The sequence below is a fragment of the Lemur catta genome, chromosome 7 (genome assembly GCF_020740605.2).
Source record: "Lemur catta isolate mLemCat1 chromosome 7, mLemCat1.pri, whole genome shotgun sequence".
Taxonomy (NCBI): domain Eukaryota; kingdom Metazoa; phylum Chordata; class Mammalia; order Primates; family Lemuridae; genus Lemur; species Lemur catta.
This window is the reverse complement of record NC_059134.1, coordinates 69,770,636-69,797,101: the sequence shown is the minus strand read 5'-3', so window position 1 is coordinate 69,797,101 and position 26,466 is coordinate 69,770,636. Positions and strand designations below refer to the sequence as shown.

The 26,466-nt window shown below is 42.8% G+C and overlaps 1 protein-coding gene across 1 annotated transcript; it reads right to left on the bottom strand.

Annotated features, from left to right (window-relative positions):
* Positions 1-10,425: 10,425 nt before the first annotated feature.
* On the bottom strand, positions 10,426-18,056 carry LOC123641659 (calcitonin gene-related peptide 2). Its single transcript, XM_045556545.1, has 5 exons — positions 17,990-18,056; positions 16,861-16,955; positions 16,472-16,609; positions 14,258-14,442; positions 10,426-10,567 (listed from the first exon to the last, which is right to left on the bottom strand). The coding sequence occupies exons 2-4, from the start codon at positions 16,944-16,946 to the stop codon at positions 14,283-14,285; spliced, it is 384 nt and encodes a 127-aa protein (XP_045412501.1). The 5' UTR covers positions 16,947-16,955; positions 17,990-18,056; the 3' UTR covers positions 10,426-10,567; positions 14,258-14,282.
* Positions 18,057-26,466: the final 8,410 nt, after the last annotated feature.

Genomic DNA, 26,466 nt, shown 5'->3' with positions numbered 1-26,466 from the left:
TCTAACAACTATGGCACTCAGTATAAAACTGATTACCTGTACTAAATTTCTTCCTACAGTGAAAAGATAAGCAAGTGGATCCCAGCAGCCCTGTCAACACCTTGGACAGCTACAGTTCTCATAAGCACTGAGTGCTGCAGAAGGAGGTGCCTAGAATCCACACAGCTATGTGCACCCCAGAGAAGAAGCTGAAACTGTATCCTTCCCCTGTGGCCCACACGGATTCCAAGTATGCCATCTTGGAACTGGAACTACTGATGGAGTGTGTCTTCCTCGGGGGGCAAGAAACCACAGCACCCCTTCACCTGTGAGGTTAAATTACCACCAAACCACCCCACTCAGTGTCTGGAAATCCCCAAGCCATGCTGCAAGCAGCTGTTACTCCTTTCCCAGTGGGTCCAAGCAGCAGTAGAGCAGCTCTACTTACCCTTTCCCCCACCCCCTCAGGCAGGAGACCTTGGACAACTACAGTCCTCACCACTGGATTCCCTTGCAGTCCTCACAGGCACTGAGTCCAGCTCAAGGAACTGCCTAGAACCCACAAAGCTGTGCTTCCTCCAGAGAAGAAGTTGACACTGTGCCTTGCTTCCAGTGGCCCACATGGCTACTGCACTATGTCTTCTTGGAAATGGAACTAATGCTGGAATGTGTCATGTCCCAGGGTAAGTAGCCATGGCACCCCTTTACTTTTGAGGCTAAACCACCATCACACTACCCCCACCTGGTGGCTTGACATCCCCAAGTCAAGCTGCAAGCAACTGTTATACCCTTCCTGGTAGGGTCAAACAGTGTTGGAACTGCTCCACCTACCTACCCCTGCCCCCACTGCCTTGGGCTGGAGCTAAAGGTACACAGTCCCTCCTGGGGAAATAGTGCTTTGACAGAATCACTCCACCTATCCCTCTCAACCACACTGTACCCCACCCCTAGGGACCTGAGCTGAAACTGTATGCTGCCTCCCAAGGAAACAGTGCTTTGGTGGAGACCTGCATCCCAGGGAAAGGTGCCTGGGCTGCCTAGAACAGTCAAGCATCCTGGGCCTGAGCTGAAGCAGGACATCACCCTCTGGGGAATCGGGACCTTGGATAAGCTAAGAAGCTGCACAGCCCAGAGATGAGATGATGTATTACTTAGTGCCCCAGGAAAAATAGGAGTGGAGTGGCTGAGCAGAGACACCTTTCCCTATAGGCCAAACAACTGTAGTACCCTGCTTCCTTGGAAGTGGACTAGCTCCCTAGATTCTCAGCTGCTAAGCTCCCCAGAGATAGAGTCGTCACTATGCTGCTCCCTGCCTCCCAGGGTCAAAACAATAGCTGTGCTTGGCCATTCTGGGTACTTGCTGCCACTGCACCTGGCCTCACAGAGTCAGGGATACTGCCAAACCCCACCATCTCAGGGTCTTAGAGTCACCACTACAGTGCCACATCCCCAGAGACCTGAGTTGCTATTGAGCCCTATTTGTTCAGACCTGAATTACAGCTGTACTCTGCATCTCAGGCTCAAACCTCTAGAGCACCCCTTCTTCCCTAGAGTTAGGTCAGGCAGGACGATGCCCTGCCTCCCAGGGGTAGAATTACAACTACAACCCAATCTGCTGGACCCAAGTTGCTAGGAAGGGTCTCAGAGTCACAGTTCCCAGCTTGGTGAGTAAGCTACATCCAACCTTGTCACAGAGTGCTAACCTGCACCCTAAGACCCAGGTTCCACAATAGATTCACAAGACACTCAACCTAGGACCCCGACCCCACAGCCACTCCAAGCACCTGCACCTGGAATCTAGCACCACTGCAGCAGTCTGTAGGACATGTCAGACGTGACAACAAAAATGATCCCCTTGCATAAGACTCCCCATTGTTTAGAAAACAAGAATAGGAGGGCCCCAAAACTGCTTGCCCTAAGGACATTAACAGCTTACATTACCATTGTCACTGCCAGAAACTTCTGGAGCCTAAGCCACCTACAGTTATTGCTGATGTTGGACACAGCTGAAGAAGCTGCTCTGAGACTATAACACTGCACCTACCTGGAAACAGAGTCACCAGACCCTTCCCAATTGCATGATAAGACCCAACTTAGGTGAAAATCCTTCTCTACAAAAGACACTCTAGAAGGTTTGAAAGAGGCATCTTATTGCATGAGAAGCACAGACATCAATTCAGGGACACAAATAACCTGAAAAAGCAAGGAAGTATGACACCACCAAAGGAACACAATAACTCTCTAATAACAACCTCAAGAAAAAGAAAACCAATGAAGTACCAGAAAAGGAATTTAAAATAATTATCTTAAGGAAACCCAATGAGATATAAGAAAATACAGACAGAAAATTCAACAAAATCAGAAAAACAATTCATGATATGAATGAGAAATTCAACAGAGAGACAGATATCATAAAAGAGAATCAAACAAAAATCCTTCAGCTAAAGAATTCAATGAATGAAATAAAAATTACAATAGAGAGCTTCAATAGCAGACTTGATCAAGTAGAAGAAAGAATCTCTAAACTTGAAGACAGGTCATTTGTCAGATAAATAGTTTGCAAGTATTTTGTCCTATTCTGTTGATTGTTTCCTTTGCTGTGCAGAAACTTTTTAGCTTGATATAATCCCATTTGCTTATTTTTGCTTCTGTTTCCTATGCTTTTGAGGTATTCTACTTAAAAATCTTTGTCCAGACTAATGTCATGAAATGTTTCCCCTATGTTTTCTTCTAGTAATTTCATTGTTTTGAGGCTTACATTTAAAATTTTATACCATTTTGAGTTGATTATTCTATGTGATGAGATATAAAGATCTAGTTTCATTTTTATCCATAGACACTTAGTTTTCCCAGCACCATTTATTGAAGAGACTGCCCTTTCCCCACTAAATATTCTTGGCACCTTTGTAAAAACATCAATTAACTGTAAGTATGCGTATTTATTTCTGGGTTCCTACTCTGTTCCATTGGTCTATGTGTCTGTTTTTATGCCAGTACCATGCTGTTTTGGTTACTATAGATGTTCAGTATATTTTGAAGTCAGGTAGTGTGATGCCTGTAGCTTTGTTCTTTTTGCTCAGGATTTCTTTGGCTATTCAGGGTCCTTTGTGGTTTCATAGGAATTTTATGATTTTGTTTTTTTTTTCTATTTGAGCGAAGAATGTCATTGGTATTTCGATAGGGATTGCATTGAATCTGTATATCATTTTTGGTAGTATGGTCATTTTCACAACACTAATTCTAACAATCAATGAACATGGGATGTCTTTCCATTTTTTGTGTCCTCTTCAATTTCTTTCATCAGTGTTTTATAGTTTCCCTTGTGGAGATCTTTGACCTTCTTGGTTAAATTTATTCCTAGTTTTGTTTTTTTGTTTTGTTTTGTTTTGTTTTGTTTTGTGGCTATTGTAAATGGGATTTCTATCTTAATTTCTTTTTCCTCTAGTTCATTGTTGATGTATAGAAACACTAATAATTTTTGTATATTGATTTTGTATCCTGAAACTTTACTGAGTTCATTTATTAGTTCTAAGGGTTTTTTGGTGAAGCTTTTAGGGTTTTCTATATAAGATCATGTTGTCTGCAAACAGGGACAATTTGACTTCTTCCTTTCCAATTTATATGTCCTTTATTTCTTTCTCTTGCTAATTGTTCTGGCTAAGATTTCCAGTACTATGCTGAATAAGAGTGGTGAGAGTGGGCATTCTTGTTCTGGTTCTTAGAGGAAAAGCTTTCACCTTTTCTGCATTTGGTATCTTGTTAACTATGGGTTTGTCATATGTGGCCTTTATTGTGTTGAGATGTACCCCTACACTTAGTTCATTGAGAGTTTTAAATCATGAAGAGCTGTTGAATTTTATCAAATACTTTTTCTAAATCTATTGAGGTGATCAAATAGCTTGTATTCTTCATTCTGTTGATGTGATATATCACATTTATTGATTTATGTATGTTTAACTATCTTTGCATCTCAGGGATAAATCTCACTTGATCATGGTGAATGATTTTTTAATATGTAGCTGAAATTGGCTTGCTAGTATTTTGTTGAGGATTTTTGCATCTATGTTCATCAGGGATATTGGGCTATAGTTTTCTTTTTTTGTTGTGTTCTTGTGTGGTTTTGGTATCAGGGTAATGCTGGCCTCATAGAATGAGTTTGGAAGAATTTCCTCTGCTTCAATTTTCTGGAAGAGTTTGAGAAAATTAGTATTAGTTCTTTAAAAGTTGGGTAGAATTCTGCAGTGAAGACATCAGGTCCTGGGCTTTGATGGGAGACTTTTTATTACTGATTCAATCTTGTTGCTCAGAATTTGTATGTTTGCATTTCTAGTTCTTCTCAGTTCAATCTTAGTAGATTGTATGTGTCAAGGAATTTATCCATTTTTGCTAGGTTTTTCAATTTGTTGGTCAATAGGTGTTTGTAATAGTCTTTAGTGATCCTTTGTATTTCTGTGGTATAAGTTGTAATATCTCCTTTTTCCCTTCCGATTTTATTAGTTTGAGCATTTTCTCCTTTTTTCTTTGTTAGTCTAGCTATTATAGTGTCAATTTTATGTTTTCAAAAATCAACTTTCCATTTTGTTGATTTCCATATTTTTTCAATATCAATTTCATTTATTTATGCTCTGGTTTTTATTATTTCTTCCATTCTATTAATTTTTGGTTTAGTTTGTTCTTGCTTTTTTAATTCCTTGAGAGTCATCATTAAGTTATTTATTTGAAATCATCTTACTTTTTTAATGCCAGTCCCTATTGCCGTAAGCGTCCCTATTAATACTGTTTTTACTATATCCCATAGGTTTTGGGGGAGGAAGGGATGGGTAAAATCACACATAATGGGTACAATGCTCACTATCTAGGGGATGGGCATGGTACAAAAGCAATTTATGTAACCAAATTGTTTGTACCCCCATAATATTCTGAAATTTTAAACAAAAACAGGAATAATTTTCATAGGCATGTTTTGAGAACTTAGGGAGATAATTTAGATGAAGTTTTTAGGACAGAGACTAACACAGAGTAAATGTTACCTATTATTATGTCTCTTTCTTGCATATAGGACCACATGTCACCTTTTATTTTCATGCAACTAGGTCATACAATGCAAGCAATTCTGCCATTTATTTATATATACATCTACCTCATTCTTTTTAATAATTGCATAGCATTTCAGGCCTCTATTAGTAAACCATTCCATAGTTTTAAAAAAAGATTTCATATATGAAAGAAAATAAAAAGAATTTTTTTGCCAGAAAAAAGAGCGATCAAAATAATTACTATCTTGGTAAATATAACAGACTACTTTTCTTTAAAATATGATGACTGCTGAAAACTAAATTTATAACATTTTCTATTGGAGCTTGCAATGTCTCTAGAAGTGATACATATGACACCTTTGACATTAAAAAGATGAGACTAAACAGTCCTCTAAGATTATAAGTCCTCTATATTTTATTTGACATGGTAAAATATTAGCTCTAAGCAAATTATTAAAAGTTTGGTATACATATTGTAATTCCTAGAAAAACTATTAAAGAATAAAAATAAAGAGAAATAGCTAAAGGCCAATAAATAAATTATGGCAGAATATTTTTTTAAATTTTAAGTAAAAATATGCAAAAAGATACACTATGCAAACAATAATCAAAAGGAAGCAGTAGTAGCCATGTTAATACGAGCTAAAGTAGTCTTTGGAACATAGAAAATTACCAGAGATAAAGAGAGACATTACATAAAAATAAAAAGATCACTTCACCAGGAAGAAATAACAATCCTAAATGTGAATACACCTAACAACAGAACCTCAAAATCCAGGAAGTGTAAACTAATACAATTGAAAGAAGAAATTTATGACCAGAGTTGGAGATTTCAACAGTCTTCTCTTAATAATTGACAGACATAAAATCAGTAAGAATATAGAAGACCTGAATAACGCTATCAACTGATTTTTCCTAAGTGATATTTATAGAATATTCCATGAAACCACAGCAGAATACAAATTCTTTTCAAATGTATATGGCACTTTAATCAAGATGGACAATATTCTAGGCCATAAAACAAATGTTAAAATATTCCAAAAATTGAAATCATACACAAACTTAAACTATAAATAAATAACAGAAAGATGAAAAATTCTCAAATATTTGGAAATTAAAAATACATTTCTAAAGCACTAATGTGTCAAAAATTATCTCAGCGGGATTAGAAAATATTTTGACTTGGCCGGGCGCGGTGGCTCACGCCTGTAATCCTAGCTCTGGGAGGCCGAGGCGGGTGGATCGCTCGAGGTCAGGAGTTCGAGACCAGCCTGAGCAAGAGTGAGACCCCGTCTCTACTAAAAATAGAAAGAAATTATCTGGCCAACTAAAAAATATATATACAAAAAAATTAGCCGGGCATGGTGGCTCATGCCTGTAGTCCCAGCTACTAGGGAGGCTGAGGCAGTAGGATCGCTTAAGCCCAGGAGTTTGAGGTTGCTGTGAGCTAGGCTGATGCCACGGCACTCACTCTAGCCCGGGCAACAAAGTGACACTCTGTCTCAAAAAAAAAAAAAAAAAAAAAATATTTTGACTTGAATAAAAATTAAAATGTAACACAGCAAAACTTGGAGCTAAGCAGCACTTAGAGCGAAATTTATAACATTAAATGCTTATATTAAGGCAAAAAAGAAAGATTTCAAATCAGCAACCTAAGCTTTCTCCCTAAGAAACTAGAAAAAGAATATCATAAAATACCCAAAGCAAAAATAGGCAAGAAATAATAAGAATAAAAAAAGAAATCAATGAGATTAAAAACAGAAAACAAACAAAAAAAAACCAATAAAACCAAAAGCTGGATCCCTGTAAAGATCATTAAAATTACACCCTCTAGCCAGAATGATCAAGAAAAGACAAGATGGAAGACCAATCACCAACATCATAAATGAAATTTATTAAAGACCCTATAGACAATAAAAGCATAAGGGAAGACTATGAATAACTCTGTCTATAAATTCAACAACTTAGATGAAAAGCAATCCTTTCCGTGAAAGACATAAACTACCAAAACTCATTCAAGAAGGATAACCTGAACAGTATTACAAAAAAGATCATATATATATAGACACACACACACACACACACACACACACACACGTAATAAATTTAATATATACTTGAAAACTCTTCAACAAGGAAAACTGCAGGCCCAGGAGATTTCACTGGTAAATTATTCCAAGCATTTAAGTGGGAAGAAATAACACCAATTCTAAACAATCTTTTCCAGAAAACAAAAGAAGAGGGAACACTTCTCAACTAATTTTATGAGGCTAGCAGTATCCTGACAGCAAAACAAAAACATTAAAGGCACAAACTAATCTTTCTCCTTGAACATAAACTTAAAAAATTCTTCAACAAATTTATTAGCAAATATATTCCTGCAATACATAAATAGGGTGATGCATCTCAACCAAGTGGGGTTTTATCCCGGAAATGCAAGCCTATTTCAACATTTGAAAATCAATTTAAGTAATTCACCATATTAACAGACTAAAGAAAAAAACACATTATTCTATCAATAGATGCGGGAAAAACACTTGACAAAATTCAATATCCATCCATGATAAAAAAAAAAAAGACTCAGCAAATTATGAATTGAAGGGAATGTTCTTAACCTGACAAAGAGCATCTATTTTAAAAATTTATAGCTAACATCATATTTAATGTTAAAAGACTGTATTATTTATTGCTGCATAACAAATTTCCCCAAAACTTAGTGCCTTAAAACAACAAATTTTTGCCCACAGTTTCTGTGGGTTAGGAATTTTGAAATGGTTTAGCTGGGTGGTCCTTGCTCAGGGTTTCTCATGAGGCTGCAGTCAAGGTGTCTGTTGGTGCTGCAGTCACCTGAGGGCTTACCTGGGCCCAGAGCAGCTTACTGCAACCTCACTTACACATGCAAATGGCTATTGTCAGGAGGCCTCAGTTCCTTGCCATGCAGTCCTCTCATAGGGCTGCTTGAGTTTCCTCCAAGTCAGATGGCTTCCCCCACAGCAAGTGAACCAAGAGAGAAACCAATGAGGATGCCATAATGTGACCTTCTAACTGCACAACACATACCATCTCCTCTGCCACATTCTATTAGTTAGAAGTAAATCACTAAATAGAATTCACACTTAAAGGAAGGGGATTTTGACTCCATGTTATAAAGATAGTAGTCTCAAAAAATCTGTGGACTTTTTTTCTTAAACCACCACAAAGACTGAATAGGATGCCCTATTAACACTCCAAGTCAACATCATATTGGGCTGGATGTAGTGGCTCACACCTGTAATCCTAGCGCTGAGGGAGGCCAAGACAGGAGGATTGCTTGAGGTCAGGAGTTTGAGACCAGCCTGATCAAGAGCAGGACCCCATCTCTACCAAAAATAGAAAAAATTAGCTGGGCATGGTGGTACATAGCCACTCAGGAGGCTGAGGGAGGAGGATCACTTGAGCCCAGGAGTTTGAGGTTGCAGTAAGCTGTGACGAAGCCACTGCGCTCTACCCATGGCAATGGAGTGAGATTCTGTCTCAAAAAAAAACCAAAAAAAACCAAAACCCATATTGGAAGCTTTAGACAGTGTAATAAGTCAAGAAAAAAAAAAAGGAAGATAGGGTAATTTAAAAGGAAGAAATAAAACTGACTTGAATGAAAGAAAACATAACTATTTTCTTTGGGAAAAGTCCCAAAGAAATAACATAAAAGCTCATAGAATGAATAAGTGCATTTAGCAAGGTCACAGAATACAAGGTTTGTATTTTAAAATATTATATTTCTATCTACCAGCAATAGGCAAGTAGAAATAATAAAACATTTTAAGCACCATTCACATTAGCATCAAAAAATAAAATAATTATAAATCTAACAAAATATTAATATATACAGGATCTTTCTGCTGAAAACTAAAAAGCTCTGACAAAAAAATCAAAGAAGACCTAAATAAGTGGAAACACAACTTAATATTATTAATATGCTAATCATCCCTAAATTGATCTACTGATTCAATCAAGATCTTACCAGAAATTTTATAGATATCAACAAGCTAATTCTAAAATGTATAAGAAAAGATGAAGAATCTAAAATAGCCAAAATCATTTTGAAAAAGAATTAACAATGTTGGAGAATCCACTCTCTCTGGTTTCCAGACTTACTTTAACACCACAGTAATCAAGACAGTATGGCACTGGCAAAAGGATAGTCACATAGATCAATGAGACAGAATTGGCAGCCCAGAAATATTCCCATACAAATATGATCAACTGATTTTTGACAAAGGCAATTAAATGATGAAATAATAGTCTTTTCAACAAATGGTGGTAGAATAATTTGGCATACATATGCACATATATTAATCTCAATCTACACCTTTTATCTTATATAAAAATTAACTCAAAATGGATCACTGACATGAATATAAACATAAAACTATAAAACGTTAATGAGAAGGTACAGGATAAAGTCATTGAGACCTTGGGACCTTGAGTTAGGCAAAGACTTCTTAGACATGAACCAAAAGCATAATATATAAAATAAAAAATGATTAATTGGACTTCAACAAAATTAAAACTTTTTCTCTATGAAAGACACTGCTAGGAATATGAAAAATCAATCCACATTTGCAAATCATGTGTATGATAAAAATCTCGCATCCGCACCATAGAAAGAAGTCTCAAAACTTAATAATAAAACACACAACCTACTAAAAATTTAGCAAAAGATTTGAACAGACACTTCAACAAAAGTGATGGAAACAGATGGCAAATAAGCGCAGGAAAATATGCCCAACAGCATTAGTCATTAGGGAAATGAGATAATATTACATATCCTCTTCTGGAAATACTAGAACTCTCATATATGGCCTGTGGGAATTCAAAATGGTACAGCCACCTTGGAAAACAGGTTTGCAGTTTCTTTTTCTCTTAGAGATGGGGTCTTGCTCCATCACCCAGGCTGAAGTGCAGTGGCACAATCATAGCTCACTGCAGCCTCAAATTCCTATACTCAAGCCATCCTCCCACTTCAGCCTCCTGAGTAGCTAGGATTGCAGGCACATGCTACCACTTCCAGCTAATTTTCTTTTCATTGTTTTAGAGATGGGGTCAGACTCATCTCAAACTCCTAGCCTCAAGTGGTCTTCTCACCTCATCCTCCAGAGTCACTGGGATTATAGCCACAATACCCAGCTTCAGTGGTTTCTTATAAAGTTAAATATACACTTGCCAAATAACCCAGCAATCCCACTCCAAGGTACTTACCCAAAAGAAATGAAAATCTGTTGTGCCAGTTTCCTAGGACTGCTGGAACAAATTACCACAAACTTGGTGGCTTAAAACAATAGAAATTTATTCTCTCAAAGTTCTGGAGACCAGTAGTCCAAAATCTAGTGTCGTCAGGGCTGCACTTCCAGAGACCTTAGGCGAGAATTTCTTCTGTGCTTCTTCTGGCTTCTGGTAGTCGCTGGCTTCCTTGGCTCATGCCTCTCTGCCTCTGTCTTCATGTCATCTCCTCTGTGTGTGTCTTCTTTTCTGTGTCTCTCTTATAAGGGTATATCATTGGGTTTAGGACATACCTGGCCAACCCAGGATGGTCTCGTTTTAAGAGTCTTAACTTAATTATATCAACAAAGAGCCCTTTCTCAAGTAAGGCAACATTCATACTTTCTAGTGATTAAGACATGGACATATCTGTTTTGGGGACCCCATTCAGCCCACTACACTCATCTTCACACAAAAATCTATCCATGAATGTTTACAGAACTTCTATTCGTAAATGCCAAAAACTGGAAACAATCCAAGTGTCCTTGAATGGATAAATTAATAAATCAACTGTGGCGCATCCCTACAATGTACTACTACTCAGTAATAAAAAGAAACACATCACTGATACATGCAACAACATGGATAAATCTCAAACGCAGTACGCTGAGTAAAAGAAGCCAGACTCAAAACTACATGCATCTGACATTCTGGAGAAAACAAAACTACAGAGATGGAGAACAGAACAGTCATTGTGGGAGGGTAAGGGCTGAGGGAGGCATTAGCTGCAAAGGGGAAGCATGGAGGAATTTGGGGGAGTAATGGAACTGTTTTATGTCTTTATTGTGCTGATGATTACATGAGCCAGTGTATTCGTCAAAACTCATGGAACTGTACACCAAAAAGAACGCACTTTTCTATTTGTAAATTTAAAAGCACATGTTTAAAATGAAATACTGGGGCTGGTACTCTGCAAACCGCATTTTCCTTTGACAGCTGGACTCCCTTTAGGCTCTGCCAACCAGGAATCCTAAAAGGAGACAAGAGGCATGAGGAAGAAGGAACTGGCTCCTTCCAATTTTGATTTCTGTTTCTGTCAGCATCACCTACAGAGTTACTGTTTTCTGGAAGTGAAGTTGTTTCCAGTTTTGTTGTCCATGCTCCTAGATTAGCCTTATTGAATCCCCTCAGAGAGACCAGTATCTGCCGACTTCCCTCCTCAGTGGTCTGAGAATCCTTCTCCGAGTTTCTAGGTTCTAATTACCCCACTTCTTCCCCTTGTCCTTCTACCCCTGTGATGGCAGCTGCTTTCTACGGTTTCTACCTCTGTGCTACCTCTTGTTCTCTTTTGCCTTTTACTCTAATACCTATTTAGCCAATTCCTTATATTAAATTCTTTCTGTTAAAATTACTGATGTAGTTTCTGTTTTCCAGACTAGAACTTGACTGTTAAAAAGCCAAAATGTTTCCTGTTCCCTACAAAGTCCTACATGATCTGTCTTCCCCATCTACCCTCTGATTTCATCTCCTTCTTCTTTTCCCATAATTCACACTAGGTCTGACCCCCAATTCACGGGATATACATATTAAACCTCACTGTAGAGATGGAGAATGTGGAAAACTTTATTGGACAAATAACCAGTCTCTTCAACAGATAAATTGCAAGGGGGAAAAAAGATAGAGATTGGAAGAAACTTAAAATGTATCAACCAGCAGTAATATTGTCTTAGTCCATTTGTGTTGCTATAAAGATATACGTGAGGCTGGGTGAGTTATAAAGAGAAGAGGTCTATTTGGCTCACAGTTCTGCAGGCTGGACAAGAAGCAATATCCCAGAATCTGCTTCTGGTGAGGGCCTCAGGCTGCAGAAGGTGAAGGGGAGCCAGCATGCAGAGATCACATGGTGAAAGAGGAAGCAAGGGTGGCGGGAAAGTGCCAGGCTTTTTTCAAAAAGCAGCTCTTCCAGGAACTAATAGAGCAAGAACTCAGTACCCTGAGAATAGCATCAAGCCATTCATTCATGAGAGATCCGCCCCCATGACCCAAACACCTCCCACTAGGCCCTACCTCCAATGTTGGGGATCTAATTTCAACAGGAAGCTTGGCAGGGCCAAACAAACCATATCCAAACCACAGCAAATGTGAAGACCCACTTTGAGCCCTAAATTTACATATATACATATATGTGATACATATATATACATATATACATATATCTGTATATATATCAGATATATATATATATATATATATATCTGAGAATGATAACTGGGGAATTTGAATCATGACTGGATATATGATATTAAGGTATTAAGAAATTTTTGTTAATCTATTTTAATTGTTAAATGGGATGTGTCTATGTTATGTTTAAAGAATCCTTCCCATTTAGAAATACATGGTGAAATGTTTATGAATGTATTGACGTGATAATACAATGGGGGCAGAGGAGTAGATGGTATGTAGATGTAACAACATTAACCACTCATCATTCTTGAACCCAAGTAATGGGTACAAAAAATTCATTATATTATATAAAGACTAGGCTTTTTTGTATGTTTAAAACTTTCCATGTGACTCCAAAATCTGAGGGTCTACCATGTCCAGACAGCTAGACCAAGAAATGACTCAGTGGTCCCACGAGCCACTGTTGAAAGCACATAAGGCACTGGTTTCACCTGTAAGCTCTGGACACAAATGCCTGGATCTGCCACCATCCATCTGCATGACCTTGGACTTCACTTCTCCCTGCCTCTGCTTCCTCAGCTGTGAGGTAGAATAATAGCATCTACCTCATAGTTTTGTCATGAAGATTAAATGAATTCACAGGTATAAAGCACTGTCTTAAAATACCATCTGGCCCATAGTAAGCATTCAAAAATATTTATTGTTATTGTAATTACATAGGAAAACAAGTTGAAATGAACCACCAGGGTCTTGAAACAAACGTATCCAAAATATGTTTTTAATCTTGATGACGTTCACAAATGGCACAATATTGACATTTTCTTAAACAAATTATACAGTCATGTTCTTAGACAACAAGGCACAGCATCACCATTACCATGTGTCCCCAGAGGCCACAAGAGGCAGTGATTTCATGTCCCCCTAAGGTTTGGCAGAGCTGCCATGATCAACAGGATGGCTCTCGAAGAAGCAATTTGCTACCAGATAAGCTAATGAGAGATGCCATCACATTTACTGGACATAGAATTAAATATGAAAATGATGCACAATAAATATGGTATTAGCTTATTTTGCATTCAGTTTCATTCCTTTCAAGTGACAAAGGTGCTTTTTTTCAGTATCTATTAGGATGCAAACAAGTATCTTCCATGGGGCGTTCTCACCAAGTTGTTGTCAACAGAAATTAATAGAAGTGGTGAGTGCAGCTTCACGGGAACCTAAGATGAGAAAACAAAAGAGAAATAAGAGGAGGAGGAAATGGAGGAAGAAGATGAGGGGGATGAAAAAGAAAAGGAAGAGAGGGAAAAGAAGTACAAGAAGGACACAAAGTGAATCATCACAATTATTACTGAAAAGAACACTAATTTACAGAAGTGCTTCTTTAAACAGCATTTATGAATTATGGATATGAATTGTAGGCAGGCTTAGAAGGCAAATGAAGATTAAAATAATTCCACTGTAGCTACTAACATTGGTAGTAGGTTATGATTACAGCTCTCCGGTCTGAATGTGTGATCAAGGGTTGAGCCCTTTCTCATTAATGAGGACTGGCCCTGGGTAAGAATTGTAGGACCCTCCCTTGCTGAATCCAGCAAGCATTGCTTTTCATTTCTCTTCTCAGAAAAATGACACTGCATTTCTGAAGCCTGTCCTAGCGTTGTGATTTCAAACTGAGTTCTAGAAGGAACCTACTACATCAGGAGGAAGAATGAAATTGGAAACAGGGGCCTGAATAACATACCAGGGCCAGTGGGTTTCAAAGTGTGGGCCTTAACCTCCAAATCCCTCCCCCTCCCATCCCATAGTACAAAGGCAGTCACCTTCCTCCTGGAGGCATTTACCTGCTCAGGCCTGAAGTTCCCTGCGACGCCGGCCAAAGGCATTGGAACCCACATTGGTGGGCACGAAGTTGTTCTTTACCATACCCCCAGATCTGCTCAGCAAGCCTGCCAGCCGATGGGTCACACAGGTGGCAGTGTTGCAGGCTCTCTTCTGGGCAGTGACACTGATTTGCAGGATAGAGAGAGAAGAGAAGAAGACCTGCGAATGAGAGACTGGTGGGGGAGGTGGGAGAGAAGCCTGTCCCATGGGACCTTCATAAAGAGAATTGCAGCTCTTCAACAGACCGCTTAACAATAAGTGCTTCTCCTAAGTGCAGCTATCAAAGCTGTTAGGGGAAATAGCCTGGCAACCTTTACTAGGAGTTTTGCCCAAAGATCATCACACAAAAAAATAAATAGATAAATAAATAAACAACAACAACAAAAGTGAGTTCCAATCCATGGGCACATGCTGAAACCCTGCACTTAGCATTCAATGAAGTGGTGGGCAACAAGGCCCAGCCCCACTCCAAGACATACAAGGAGTATGTAGAGACCATACGCCAGCCACAGGCCCCCAAATAACCACTTTGCATGGGAATATGAAATTGCCCTGAAGTCTTACCTGGAAGTAGCACAGACAACAGGGTTTGCAGCATCCTTTAGCAGAAGTACTTACCTGCTCCTCAATACACTGTTCTTGCTGCTTGAGCTGGGTCACAGGGATCATTCACTAAGCCCTATACTGAGCTGTCCTGAAGCCAAGGCTTCTTATAAACATAGGCACTGGACACCCTCCATCCCTGGATGTGGACCAGAGTAATGAGCACCATGGCTCAGGTCCTTTTAGAAAATTAGATTTATTCATCAAATGGTGGGCCATGAGGGATGTGTTTATTTTAGTACATTAAGAAACAGAAATTGGACGGCTGTTGCAAAATCCTCTGGGGTCTCAAGAAGCTTCCCTCATGCTTTCTTATATCTAACCTGGTCTGTGAGTTCTGCTCTCTCTCCTTCCATCCTGAGGTCCCTAAAACATTCTCAGTAATAAGCAAAGCTACCAATACCAGCTTGAAGAGCAATCAGAGAGGAATCTAGAAGCATCAAGTTTGTAAAAGTGGAGCAGGAAAGGAAATCAGGACAGGTGAGAGGGGTTCAGTTGGCATTCTGGGTACCCCCAAGTGAGGGTAGTGGCCCCTCTGCAAGCTGCTGGCTATGTTCCCTTTCTTGCCAGACATCTCTGGCCCAAATCTGATGCCAGGGAACAGATGAAAGTTGTTCAGGTCCTGTGATTACATGCCCAGCATGTAGGTACTCAGATTATTGCACCACTTAGGTCTGGAGCTGTCCAGGCTACAGGGAAAAGATATCCCAGAAGGTACCATGCACCAGGGGCCGCCACACTCAGAAGATTGGACCAGGCAGGGGGTGCTTCAAGTGGGAGTAGGAGGGACAGGCAGGAGGGCAGCTCACACATCCTCCATCAGGAGAGCTCAGAGGTGCAGTGGGCCAGGGCAGTGTGGGGAAGGGCTGGGTGGGGAAGAGTGACCTTTCCTGGCATTCCACATGCTGTTCAGTCCTCCATGCTCGGCAGAGGGGTTCTTGGAGTGGATGCAGGTGTGACACATGCCTCTGCCGGGGCAGTGCTGGGGCCAGGCTGGTCTCTGCTCAGGCTCAGGGAGCACAGGGAGGTGGGGCTGTGGAAGGGTGCCCTCCCTGGCCTGGTGACAACATGCATGTCTTTACGGATACCGCAATCTAGAGATCCAGACCTACCTCAGACATTGCTCTACCTGTCCCCACCCCCTGCAAGGTTTCACCTTCACCTTGCAAATGTGAAATCACCCACCTTGCAGATGTGAAAGAACAATATATATGGTAAAATTTCTAAAATCTCCTAAGATGCCAGGTCCATCGGCTGGCTTCACACTTACCACTCCTAACTCAACCAGTGCTGAGAAGTCTCCCCAGTACTCAAAGACCAATTCCCACAGTGAGTGATTCTATACGTTCCCTAATTGCTTTCAAAAATAGATTTTTTAAAATGTGATCTAACCACACAGTGTCTCCAGCTTACTTCTGAGACCGGCTGGGCCCCAGGTCCTGGTGAACAGGTCCTGGACCCTGGCCAGCGTGTTCTCTCCTACCTGGGCTACGCCTTCCTGAGTGTGATGGGGAGGGGAGGCCTGTGCTGGGTGGCGTGGGGAGCCTTACCTGGAGCCCTCTGTCTCCAGCTCCTGCTCCAGCTCCCCAGCCTTCATCTGCACATAGTCCTGCACCAGTGCAGCCAGCAGGAGGCGCGCTTCCTCCTCATTGAGTGTAGCCAGGTCTGGGATGCTCTCCAGGGCGGACCTGGGGAGGGAAGCAAACCCAGCGCAGGCTGTAAGCCCCTGCCTACCCACTCCCCGGGATATGCAGCCAGACTTCCTGGTCCCTGCCTCTTCCCCTGAGGAGGTGGCCGTGCTGACTCCCAGTAGACAAGGCAGGAGGCCATTGTCCACCTAAAGGCGCTGATTCACCAGCAGCCAGGCGTGACTTCAGAAGCACAGAGCTGTCTGATCCCAGGGCAGTGGGACGTGCAGTCCAGGTTCAGGCTGTCTTACCTGAATGGCGCCGCCTGGAGACTGCCGGCCTGGCACAGGGCCAAGATACTGAGAGCCAGGAAGGGGGAGAACTTCCGGAAGCCCATGACGCCTCCCTGTAAAGGGAGGATGATGACGTTATCACTGCACCGAGGCTACAGATCTAGGTTCTAGACCTGCCTCTGCAATGACTGCCATGTGATCTCAGGCAGGTTACTCCAAGTCCCTGAGCCTCTGTGCTGTTCATTTGCCAGAAGGGCTGCTGTGAAACTCAAAAGTTACATTGCAGTGAGTGAATGGCTTGGTAGAGCAGAAACAAGTTCGCTGCGGAGAGGAGGGATGGATTTTGGTTCTATTCTATGGAAGGCCACGCGCATGCACACAAACCCACCCCTTTTGCCCTGATTTATGCGGAAACCAAGCCACCCCGCGGTAGACTTGTCCTCCCATTGTGTCTGTCTTCTCACTTTCTCCTCCGCTGGACTTCGCGCCAACACATGGTAGAGGAAGGCAGGAAGGGTAGATTGGAAAGGAGCGCTAACCTCTCAGACTTGGATTTGGGGAAAATTTCAACGTGCCAGTTACAGGTTCCTCGGGACTAGCCCAGCCGGAACTCTGCTGGAGCGCAGTTTAGCAGCAGGTGCTGGGCGCCAGCACCCCGAGATGAGCCCACTGTTGTGGTCAGCTAACAGCACTGCCCCCGATTCCAGCCGATGTCCTAGGGACGCTCGCAGGCTGGAGACGCCTCAAAGGAAAGCTCAGGGCTTCGCTATCCCGGGAACCAAAAGTAATCCCTGAGGACACACGCGACGCAAGGCACTCCCGAAGCAAACTCCGGCAGAATTCTGCACGAGGACCGGCTTCCACGCCAGGGCCACAGACCAGCCTACCTGGGCTCGCTGCGCTTCCAGCGCGCATGCTGAGCCCTGGGGATGCTCCGGGCTCCACCAGCGCTCCTTAGGAGCAAATGCCAGGACAACCCTAACCGCCCGCCTCTCCCGAACCAGGAAGAGAGCTAGGACTACCCGCTGTAGGTAGGACGAGATGGCGATGGAGAGGCGTAGGAGGGGCAGGCAGGCAGATGGAGCAAACTGGAGGAACTAATCGGAGAGGAGGGTTATTGGGGTGAACGAAATGGAAAGTTCCTCACCTGGCGACGCGAGTTTCAGGGCAGGGCAAGCTGCGGGTCCACCCGGGATGAACACAACGCCTGCCGTGGGCACCTTCCCCGCGGAGCCCGGGGCTCTTATTCCAGTGACAGCAGGAGGGGGGGTGGTCCCCACCAGCGCGTGCGGCCAATCCAAAGTGGCCGGGACTAGCCAATGAGAGGACCGACCGAGCTCCGATTGCGTCATAGCTCATACTTCTCGCGCAGGTTCCCTGGGGAGGGGGCTGTGGCTCCCACAGTTATTTGCATGGAGGTCATTGCTTGGGGAGCTGGAGAGCTTGGGAGAGGGTGGAGAGCCTTTGACGTCCAGAAAGTGGGGACAAATCCTGGAGAGTTTGGCGTCACCTACCGTGAGGGGCCCGACCTTCTCTTACCTCCTTGGCTCTGAGCTCCTGCCTCGCAGTCCCTCCGGCCACGCCAGTGGGGGCCCCGAGCCTGCCACCTGGCCCCCCAGGGACGTTGAGCTGTAGTCCTGGGTTCTGAAGGGACCTCAGCTGAAATAGCCCATGGCAGGGTAGGAGGAGTGGCTGGAGAGGGGGAGGCGCCTTGAAAAGTTTATCTCTTTGGACCACTTGGGTCCCCTTGAGGAGGGTGTCCCCTGACTCCTCGCGCCCTCTCTGGGCTCCCGGCCCCCAAAGAAGATTCTTTTGTTCCCACTCTGGCAGCCAAGCCTCCTCCTCATTCCTCTGGGATGGGTAGGAGCTGAAGAGAGGACTGAGGAAGGGGTTAAGCTGGCACTCCCTGCACAGAGGGCTCAGCACCACCACCTCTGGTGTCCCTGCATTCTCCACTGCCAATCCAGCATCCCCTGTCCCAATCCAGGACCCGGCACCGCCGCGCCCGTTTGGCTTGCACAGCTGCCCTGCGCCTCTGGCCTCTGTTGCCAAGCTGCCTGGCCGGGACGGCTTGTGCCAAGGTCCCTAAGTCTCTCTCACTCCACGCCCCTGCCCTCTTCCCTGAAGCGCCGAAGCGCTGGGGTCCAGCGCCCACCGGCGGAGGGGAGCAGCTGCAGCCGGTGCCCGAATCAGCACTCCTGTACCTGGACCCCAGCCACACGCTCTGCCTTTCGCGTTCACACAGACTCTTTCGCAAGACAGTCAGCACTGCTGGGACCGACGCGCCGTCACCAGCCCCTTGCAAAAGGGCGCGCGCACGAACCCAAACCAACCACGCCCAAACCCAAAAGCAATTCCGCGTGTTTCTGCTTTCAGAAACAGGCACGGTTTCTGCACACAGGGCTGCACACTGTCCCCCAAACATGCACACCGACACATGCATATCCACACACAAGAACTCAAATCTCTCCCTTTTTTCTTAAGGAAAGCCCGGTTCTGGGAGTTGGCACTGCACGCTCTCCTTGCTCCCGGGTTGGGGAGAAAGATCCCAGGTCTGGCAGAAGAGGCTTGGAGCGGGCTGCGGGTGGGCTTGGTGGGGAGAAAGAGAGGGTGCGCCACTTACACACCCCAGGCCTCAGGCTCGCCCTGCGCCCCTGGGATCCTAGAGCGCAGCGCGTTCAGGAAGCCTCGCCCCGGGGTGGGAGCAAGTGGCAAAGCCAGAGGCTCGCGGTGTTCCCGCGGCTAGTGCTCACTGTTTCTGTAGGTCAATAAGGAGCTGGGGGTGGGGGAAGGACGGGGTGCGGTAGGGGGGCCTCCAGGTCATTTTTCTGTGGCAGGCCCCAGCTGGTGGGGCGAGGACGAGTTGACCGCCAACACTTGACAATTGAAACTCCAAGTAACGTCTCAAAAGAATCCCGACTCCGCCCTGCCTGTAGTCCCCGCGCACAGCGTGCCTCGAGGCGGGCTGACCTGCAGTCTCTCCCTCTCCAGGGAAGGCAGTCAGCCTCCACCTAACGCGGCTGAGGGCGGATAGAAGGCAGAGCAGGAGAACTTCCAGGACCTTTGCAATTCCGCGCCAGAAACCGCAGCTCTCTAAGGGATATTTCTATATAACAAAGTCTCTCTGCATCTAGATTGTTGGGCTCAATTTTGATGCGAAGAGGGACACCAAAGTGGCCTTTACTTGGAGGCCCTTCCTCGCAAAGCCCTGCAAATATAGGGGAGACTTCTGTGTCCCTCTCTCCATCCTGGCCTGGGAGAGGGGCTGCGGACTGGAAAGGCAAGGTTGGGAGGCGCTACCGGGGACTCTGCCCTTTGCACTGCCTCTTCCCCAGCCACGGCCCCATCTCTGAGTGGGAGAGGGGAGGCTCCGACCCTGGAGCCCCAGGCTCCCCAGCAAGCGGGGAGCGCAAGAGGAGTCCTGATTGTTGTTTGGCCTCCCACGAAGCCCCAGAATATTACTTTGAGGGAATTTGAACCTTTGGAGCTGTAGGCTAAAAAGCTAGCATCTTCTCCTAAGACCCAGTTGTGTCACTAGGACTCTTCTGAAGTGTTGGGACAGATGGCCCTACTGCCACGCGCGAGGCACAAACCACTGCTGCGCCCTCTGCTCCACAGGAAGCTGCTGAATGACCCAATTTTGATCCATTAGATGGAAGAGCAGATCGCTCATCCAAAAAGGCACCTCTACTATTTAGTAAAAGTAATCAGTGTCCTGGTGAAAACTTTTTGGAATCTGAGAGAGAGTACTGATGGCTTCTAATCTTTGGGAGCCCGTCAGCTTGAAAAGCAAAACAAAGCAGTTTTCCTCAGCTCGTCCTTGTATGATATTAGTGAGTGAATGGGAGCAAAAGTCAATAAAATAATCTGCTTTCTAAATCCAGAAAATTGCATCTTGATTTCCCTGGAAATGTTCTGAGCTTCAAGGCATCTCCAACCAACCTAACGACCATAAGGATTTACAGAGAATAGTTTCCTAGGAATATCTGGCTATTAAATCGCCTCTTAAATATTTTGATGCTCAGTTTAAATATTTTATGTCATTACTTCTTTTAAATTTTGAAGATGGCAGTCTTAAAGAAAGAAATAGACTCTACATACTATAGCTTTTAAAGTTTCTTTGTATTTATTTTAGCTTACTTTCTGTTTTCTTTACAAATTTCCTAGAAGAAATGTTCCTTAGGAAAAAGTTCATTTATTCAACATGTATTTATTGAGGACCTACTATGTGCCAAGCATTGTTTTAATCGCTAAGAATCCACAGTGAACAAAACAAAACTCCTGCCCTCCTGGTGCTTATGTATCAGGGAAGTACTTTACAAGAGTCCTATATATCACCCCTCCCCCAAATAGAACACATCCTATCCAAATCACAACCTCTCAATATAATAACATCACCTATTTGTCTGTTGAATAGATATTTAGGGTTTACATTATTAAGACCATATACATATTATTCGTGTCTGAGCCACATAGTGTGCTTTAATTACATTTCCTTACATATATATTTTGTTCTGAGTTAGTCATTCCTCTCTTTTCATTTGCTTAATTTTATTTCTGCCCATCACTTGTTTATCTCTTTTCCTGAATCCTATTTGTTCCTCATATATGCTTCACTCTCTCACTTTTCTTTCTAGCTTTTCTGGGAAGAATTCTAGGTTAGACATCATTTGTACTCTGAATTTTGAAAGTATTCTCATCTGTCTTCTATTTCCAGTATGACTGTTGAGAAATTCATTTTTCTTTTTTCTTTTTTTTTTTTTTTTTTGAGACAGAGTGTCACTTTGTTGCCCGGGCTAGAGTGAGTGCCGTGGCATCAGCCTAGCTCACAGCAACCTCAGACTCCTGGGCTTAAGCGATCCTACTGCCTCAGCCTCCCTAGTAGCTGGGACTACAGGCATGAGCCACCATGCCCGGCTAATTTTTTTGTATATATATTTTTTAGTTGGCCAGATAATTTCTTTCTATTTTTAGTAGAGACGGGGTCTCACTCTTGCTCAGGCTGGTCTCGAACTCCTGACCTCAAGCGATCCACCCGCCTCGGCCTCCCAGAGCTAGGATTACAGGCGTGAGCCACCGCGCCCGGCCGATTTTTATTTTTTCTTTATTTCTTTCTTCTTGTTTTATTTTTGTTGATGTTGTTGTTATATGATTTCTTTCTTTCTTCTCACCAGTGTTCTAAAAGTTCACAATGATGTGTCTTGGTGTGGACTGTTTTTATTTCTCATTCTGAGTACTGAAGGAGTACTTGCAATCTGAAATTTCATGTCCTTCACTTTTGGAAAATTTTCTTGCTTTGTTTCTTTGATAATTTTCTTCTCTCTCTCTCTCTCTCTACTTTTTTTTTCTTTTCTTTTTTTTTGGTTCAACTTTCTGGGAGGATGATTTCAAATTTTTATTTTTTTACAATTCTTTTGAGCATATTTTTAATTTCTAAGAGCTTTTATGTTACTTTTTATGGCCTCTAATTTTTATTTGAGGGGTTCAGCATCTTATCCTTCCCTCTCTGAGGCTATTAAATATAGGTTAATTGTTTTGTTCTTTTCGTATTAGAAGCTGTCCTCATATTTCTAGTTCTCCTTGGCTGCTGATTTATATTTAAGAAGGAGGCAATGAAGAGCTAATCAGAAGATGTGCATAGCAGAGTTGCCCATTGATGGGCCAGAATATAGAGTGATCAGATAGGAAATGACCTTGATATTTTATTGGGGAGAACCCTAAACTATAAGTAGCTATGAGTCTTCCTTTGGCTTCTTGTTTGCCCCAGGAGGATCCTCAAATCTCCTGGGGGTAGGGGGCAGCAGTATGGAGGTGGGGGTAGAGTATAAACTGATGTATAAGGAAAGAAGCTGAGAGTCTTGCTGTTCATTGTGGTAATCCTCCAGTCTTTTCTGGGACCCAGGAGGGATAGTCATCTAACTGCATAGGATTTGAAAAGGAAATCCTGGGTCTAACTACTCCTTTTAAAGGCTTGCAATCACTCCTACTTTCAGCCCATCGTGTAACTCTACCAACAGAGGCAACCTCTAACTCAAATCCCTGAGCTTTTCTAGGATCCTTGCTTCTTGATGTCTTTCCCTACCCCACTAGAGTTTATACTACAAACATAATCTTCACACTGCTTTCTCTTCTTCCAAACCAACAGGAAGACTGGCCAAAGGATGGAGATACAGTCTTCACAGAGCCTTTGAATTAGATTCAATCCACTGGGCATTCTCCCTCAGCTGATTCCCGCTCCCCATCATAGGCACCTGTCTCCAGGCTGCTTCCCCCAAACCCCAGAGAAATAGACATACCAACATCTAACCTGCAGAAGTCCCTTCTAGAGAATATTTTTAGAGTTGTCTATGCCTGCCAGAGAATGAGCAAAGCAATAATGGCCCAGACCCAAGCTGGTCATTCTGAGAGATGGACAAACTCAGTGAGTGACGTCAAGGAATTACTCAGTTTGGGTTCCTCTAAGATAATTAAAATTCACTCTTGGCTCAGATTCACAGAACCCAAACTGACTCTCTCCCTGTCTGAGAGCATTGTTTCACACTGCAAAGGAGGTATAAATACAGCTCCTTAAAACTTCCTTGTACAATGAATTAGAATAAAATCTCCTTCACTCAATACTCACAGACAATGGGAGTTTTTGCTAAGGTAAATTCCCAGGTAACTGAAACATACTTGAAATGAAAAACACCATCTTTTAAAAAGCCATTTTGGATGGAAACCCTCTTAAAATGCATTACACTCTCCTCTTAACCTTCTCTGGATGACTCACCACCATCATCAAAAGAACATCATTGCTTTTCAACCACTTATTGCTTCGAATCTACATTCTCCTATCTAACCCAAATCAAGATGCCCTTAAGGTCACAAATGACTGCTTATCCATCTAGAGGATCAACTGAAACTGTGGACCTCCATGCTGCAATCAAATATTCAAATGCTTTCCAACAAAAGGCAGACACAGCAAAGTCATTAAAAGCTTAGTTAACTAGAAAGAAAGAAAGAAAGAAAGAAAGAAAGAAAGAAAGAAAGAAAGAAAGAAAGAAAGAAAGAAGAAGGAAGGAAGGAAGGAAGGAAGGAAGGAAGGAAGGAAGGAAGGAAGGAAGGAAGGAAGGAAGGAAGGAAGGAAGGAAAGAAAAGAAGGAAGGAAAGAAAGAAGGAAGGAAGGAAGGAAGGCAGGAAGGAAGGAAGGAAGGAAGGAAGGAAGGAAGGAAGGAAGGAAGGAAGGTAGGAAGGAAGGAAGGAGGGAAGGGAAGGAAGAGAGAGAAAGAAAGAACATCAGTCACGGTGCTGTGTCTTGAGTAAGGCCTGAGTTAGCCGGGGCTGCTCATCTCCACATCTGCTGACCCCCAGCTGCTGCGCTTTTGAGCTCTTGGCCCACCATTTTAATTGTTCATGGTCTTCCTCACAGCTAGGATCCCAGGATCATGTTTTTGGCTTTTGGTGGTTTCTTCAGGCCACTGTTAATATATCTGCCTCTTAGCCCCAGGCCCTGTCTACCTGAATTTTCATCTTCTAACTTAATGCCATTAGGAAAACAATAGAAGCATGCTTGATAGGACTGGCTGGAGCAAATTAGAAGTAGAGAGGGTTAAGTTAAGGGAAGGACCTGAGCGTCTCTCCAATGAGTAATGCTAAAGAGCTCTAATGCATCGACTTAGGACATTTACTGCAGCCACTCAAAGGCCATTTCCTATCTTTTCTAGCCCTCAACTATGACCTATTTACAGCAAGTTTCTAGATAGGTGAGTGTTTCTAGGGTTTCTTTCAGTATTTCTATGGTGTTAATGGAAGTTTGAGACCATCTATTTAAAAGAGGATTTTGCATAACAGTGCTACCCAACAGAACTTTCTGAAATAATGGAAATTGTTCTCTATCTGCACTGTCCAATACAACAGCCAGTAGTCACCTCTTATATTATCCTGGATGGAAATTGAACCCATCCTTCGAAGTGAGGTATCACAAGGATGGAAAAACATGCACCACATGTACTCGCCATCAAATTGGTACTAACTGATCAACACTAAGGTGCTCACCTGGTAGTAATATTCCTTGGGTGCCGGTCAGGCAGCGGGGGTGGGGGATGGAGAGGGTGGGGGTGGTAAACCCACAGCTAATGGAAATGGGGCACACCATATGGGGGAAGGACACACTTGTAGCCCTGGTTTGGGTGAGGCAAACATATTTCATGTAACCAAAATGTTTGTACCCCTATAATCTCCTGGATTAAAAGAAAAAAATAAACAATAGTCACTAGCCACTTATGGCTCTTTAGCACACACAATATAGCTAGTTCAACTGAAGAGACGAATTCTTAATTCTATTTATTTTAACTGATTTAAAACTAAATACCTACATATGGCTAGTGGCGACTCTATTGGACAGCATGGGTCTATAGTGTAGAGTACTTGCTGTTAAGTGCAGAGATTATAGAGCCAGACTTACTGTTGTTCAAATTCTGACTCCCGCATTTATTAGCTGTGTGATCATAGGCAAATTTCTTAAACTTTCTGTTCTTCTGCATCATCCTATGTAAAATAGAGATAACATAAACAATATTACTTACTTCCTAGGGCTGTTATGAGAATTAAATAAGGTGATAAATATTACATGCTTAGAACAGTGTATGGCAAATAGTAAGTGCTTTATAAATATTAACCATTGTCTTACTTTGGGTCTATCAAGAAGCAGACCCTAAGACAAGAATTTGGGTATAAACCATTTCTTTGGGAGTTGCACCAGTAAGGGAAGAGGGAAGTGAGACAGAGGTGGGAAGGGGGCCATTGCAGAGTATAATGAACAGGTTACTGCTATAAGCAACTGGGGCTTAATCCTTTAGAGACCTTCTGGAACACTGTAGCATGCCTCAGAATTGTCCCACCCAAGGAATGACAAGCTATTTGTCCACCAACTGCAGGGCATCATGATTTAAGGGTGCTCACAAGGATGCTAATGCCCCAGCACATCTATCCAGTCCTGTATGGCCAAACTTCTGTGGCCAGAGAAAATCCCTAGGCAGAAAATCATTGGCACTTGCAGTAGCAAACTATGGGTACAATTGGGAATGGTAAACACTGGCAAAGCACCAAGACAGCCTACTACAGCTCATATTATTGTTATAAAGAGTCTGCCACTGCTTACTGACCCTCCCTAGAAATAGTTAGGATGAAGTTTCTCATCTAAAATATGTTGTAAAAGATTAGCAACAGGCTGTTATGTGCTGATGTGACCCCACTGGATACTCCAGCCCATCTTCTTCTTAATTTTTTTCCCCAGAGTACTACAAGCCCCTTTGGCAGCACCTTAGTCTTAGAGCCAATTATCTTCAGTATCCCTTTAATCAGTAGGCAAACACACAGAAAAATCAGTGCCTTTTCTTCTCTCACAGCAATAAAGCAAACCCACACAGAAGCCCTCAGTTCAAAGGAATATAGAAAGGACATGCTGCCAGGGTGGATGAAGGTTGGAGGGTGCCAGGGAGAATGTCCAGTCCTGATTTATAAGTTTTGCTGGATTGATCTGTTATTTCTTGTTGGACAGACCCTATTTTCTCAAACCTAACATCTTAGAAGTTTTCCTTGGCCAAGAAATTACTGAGGGATCTCTTCTGATTATCAAGGAAGATA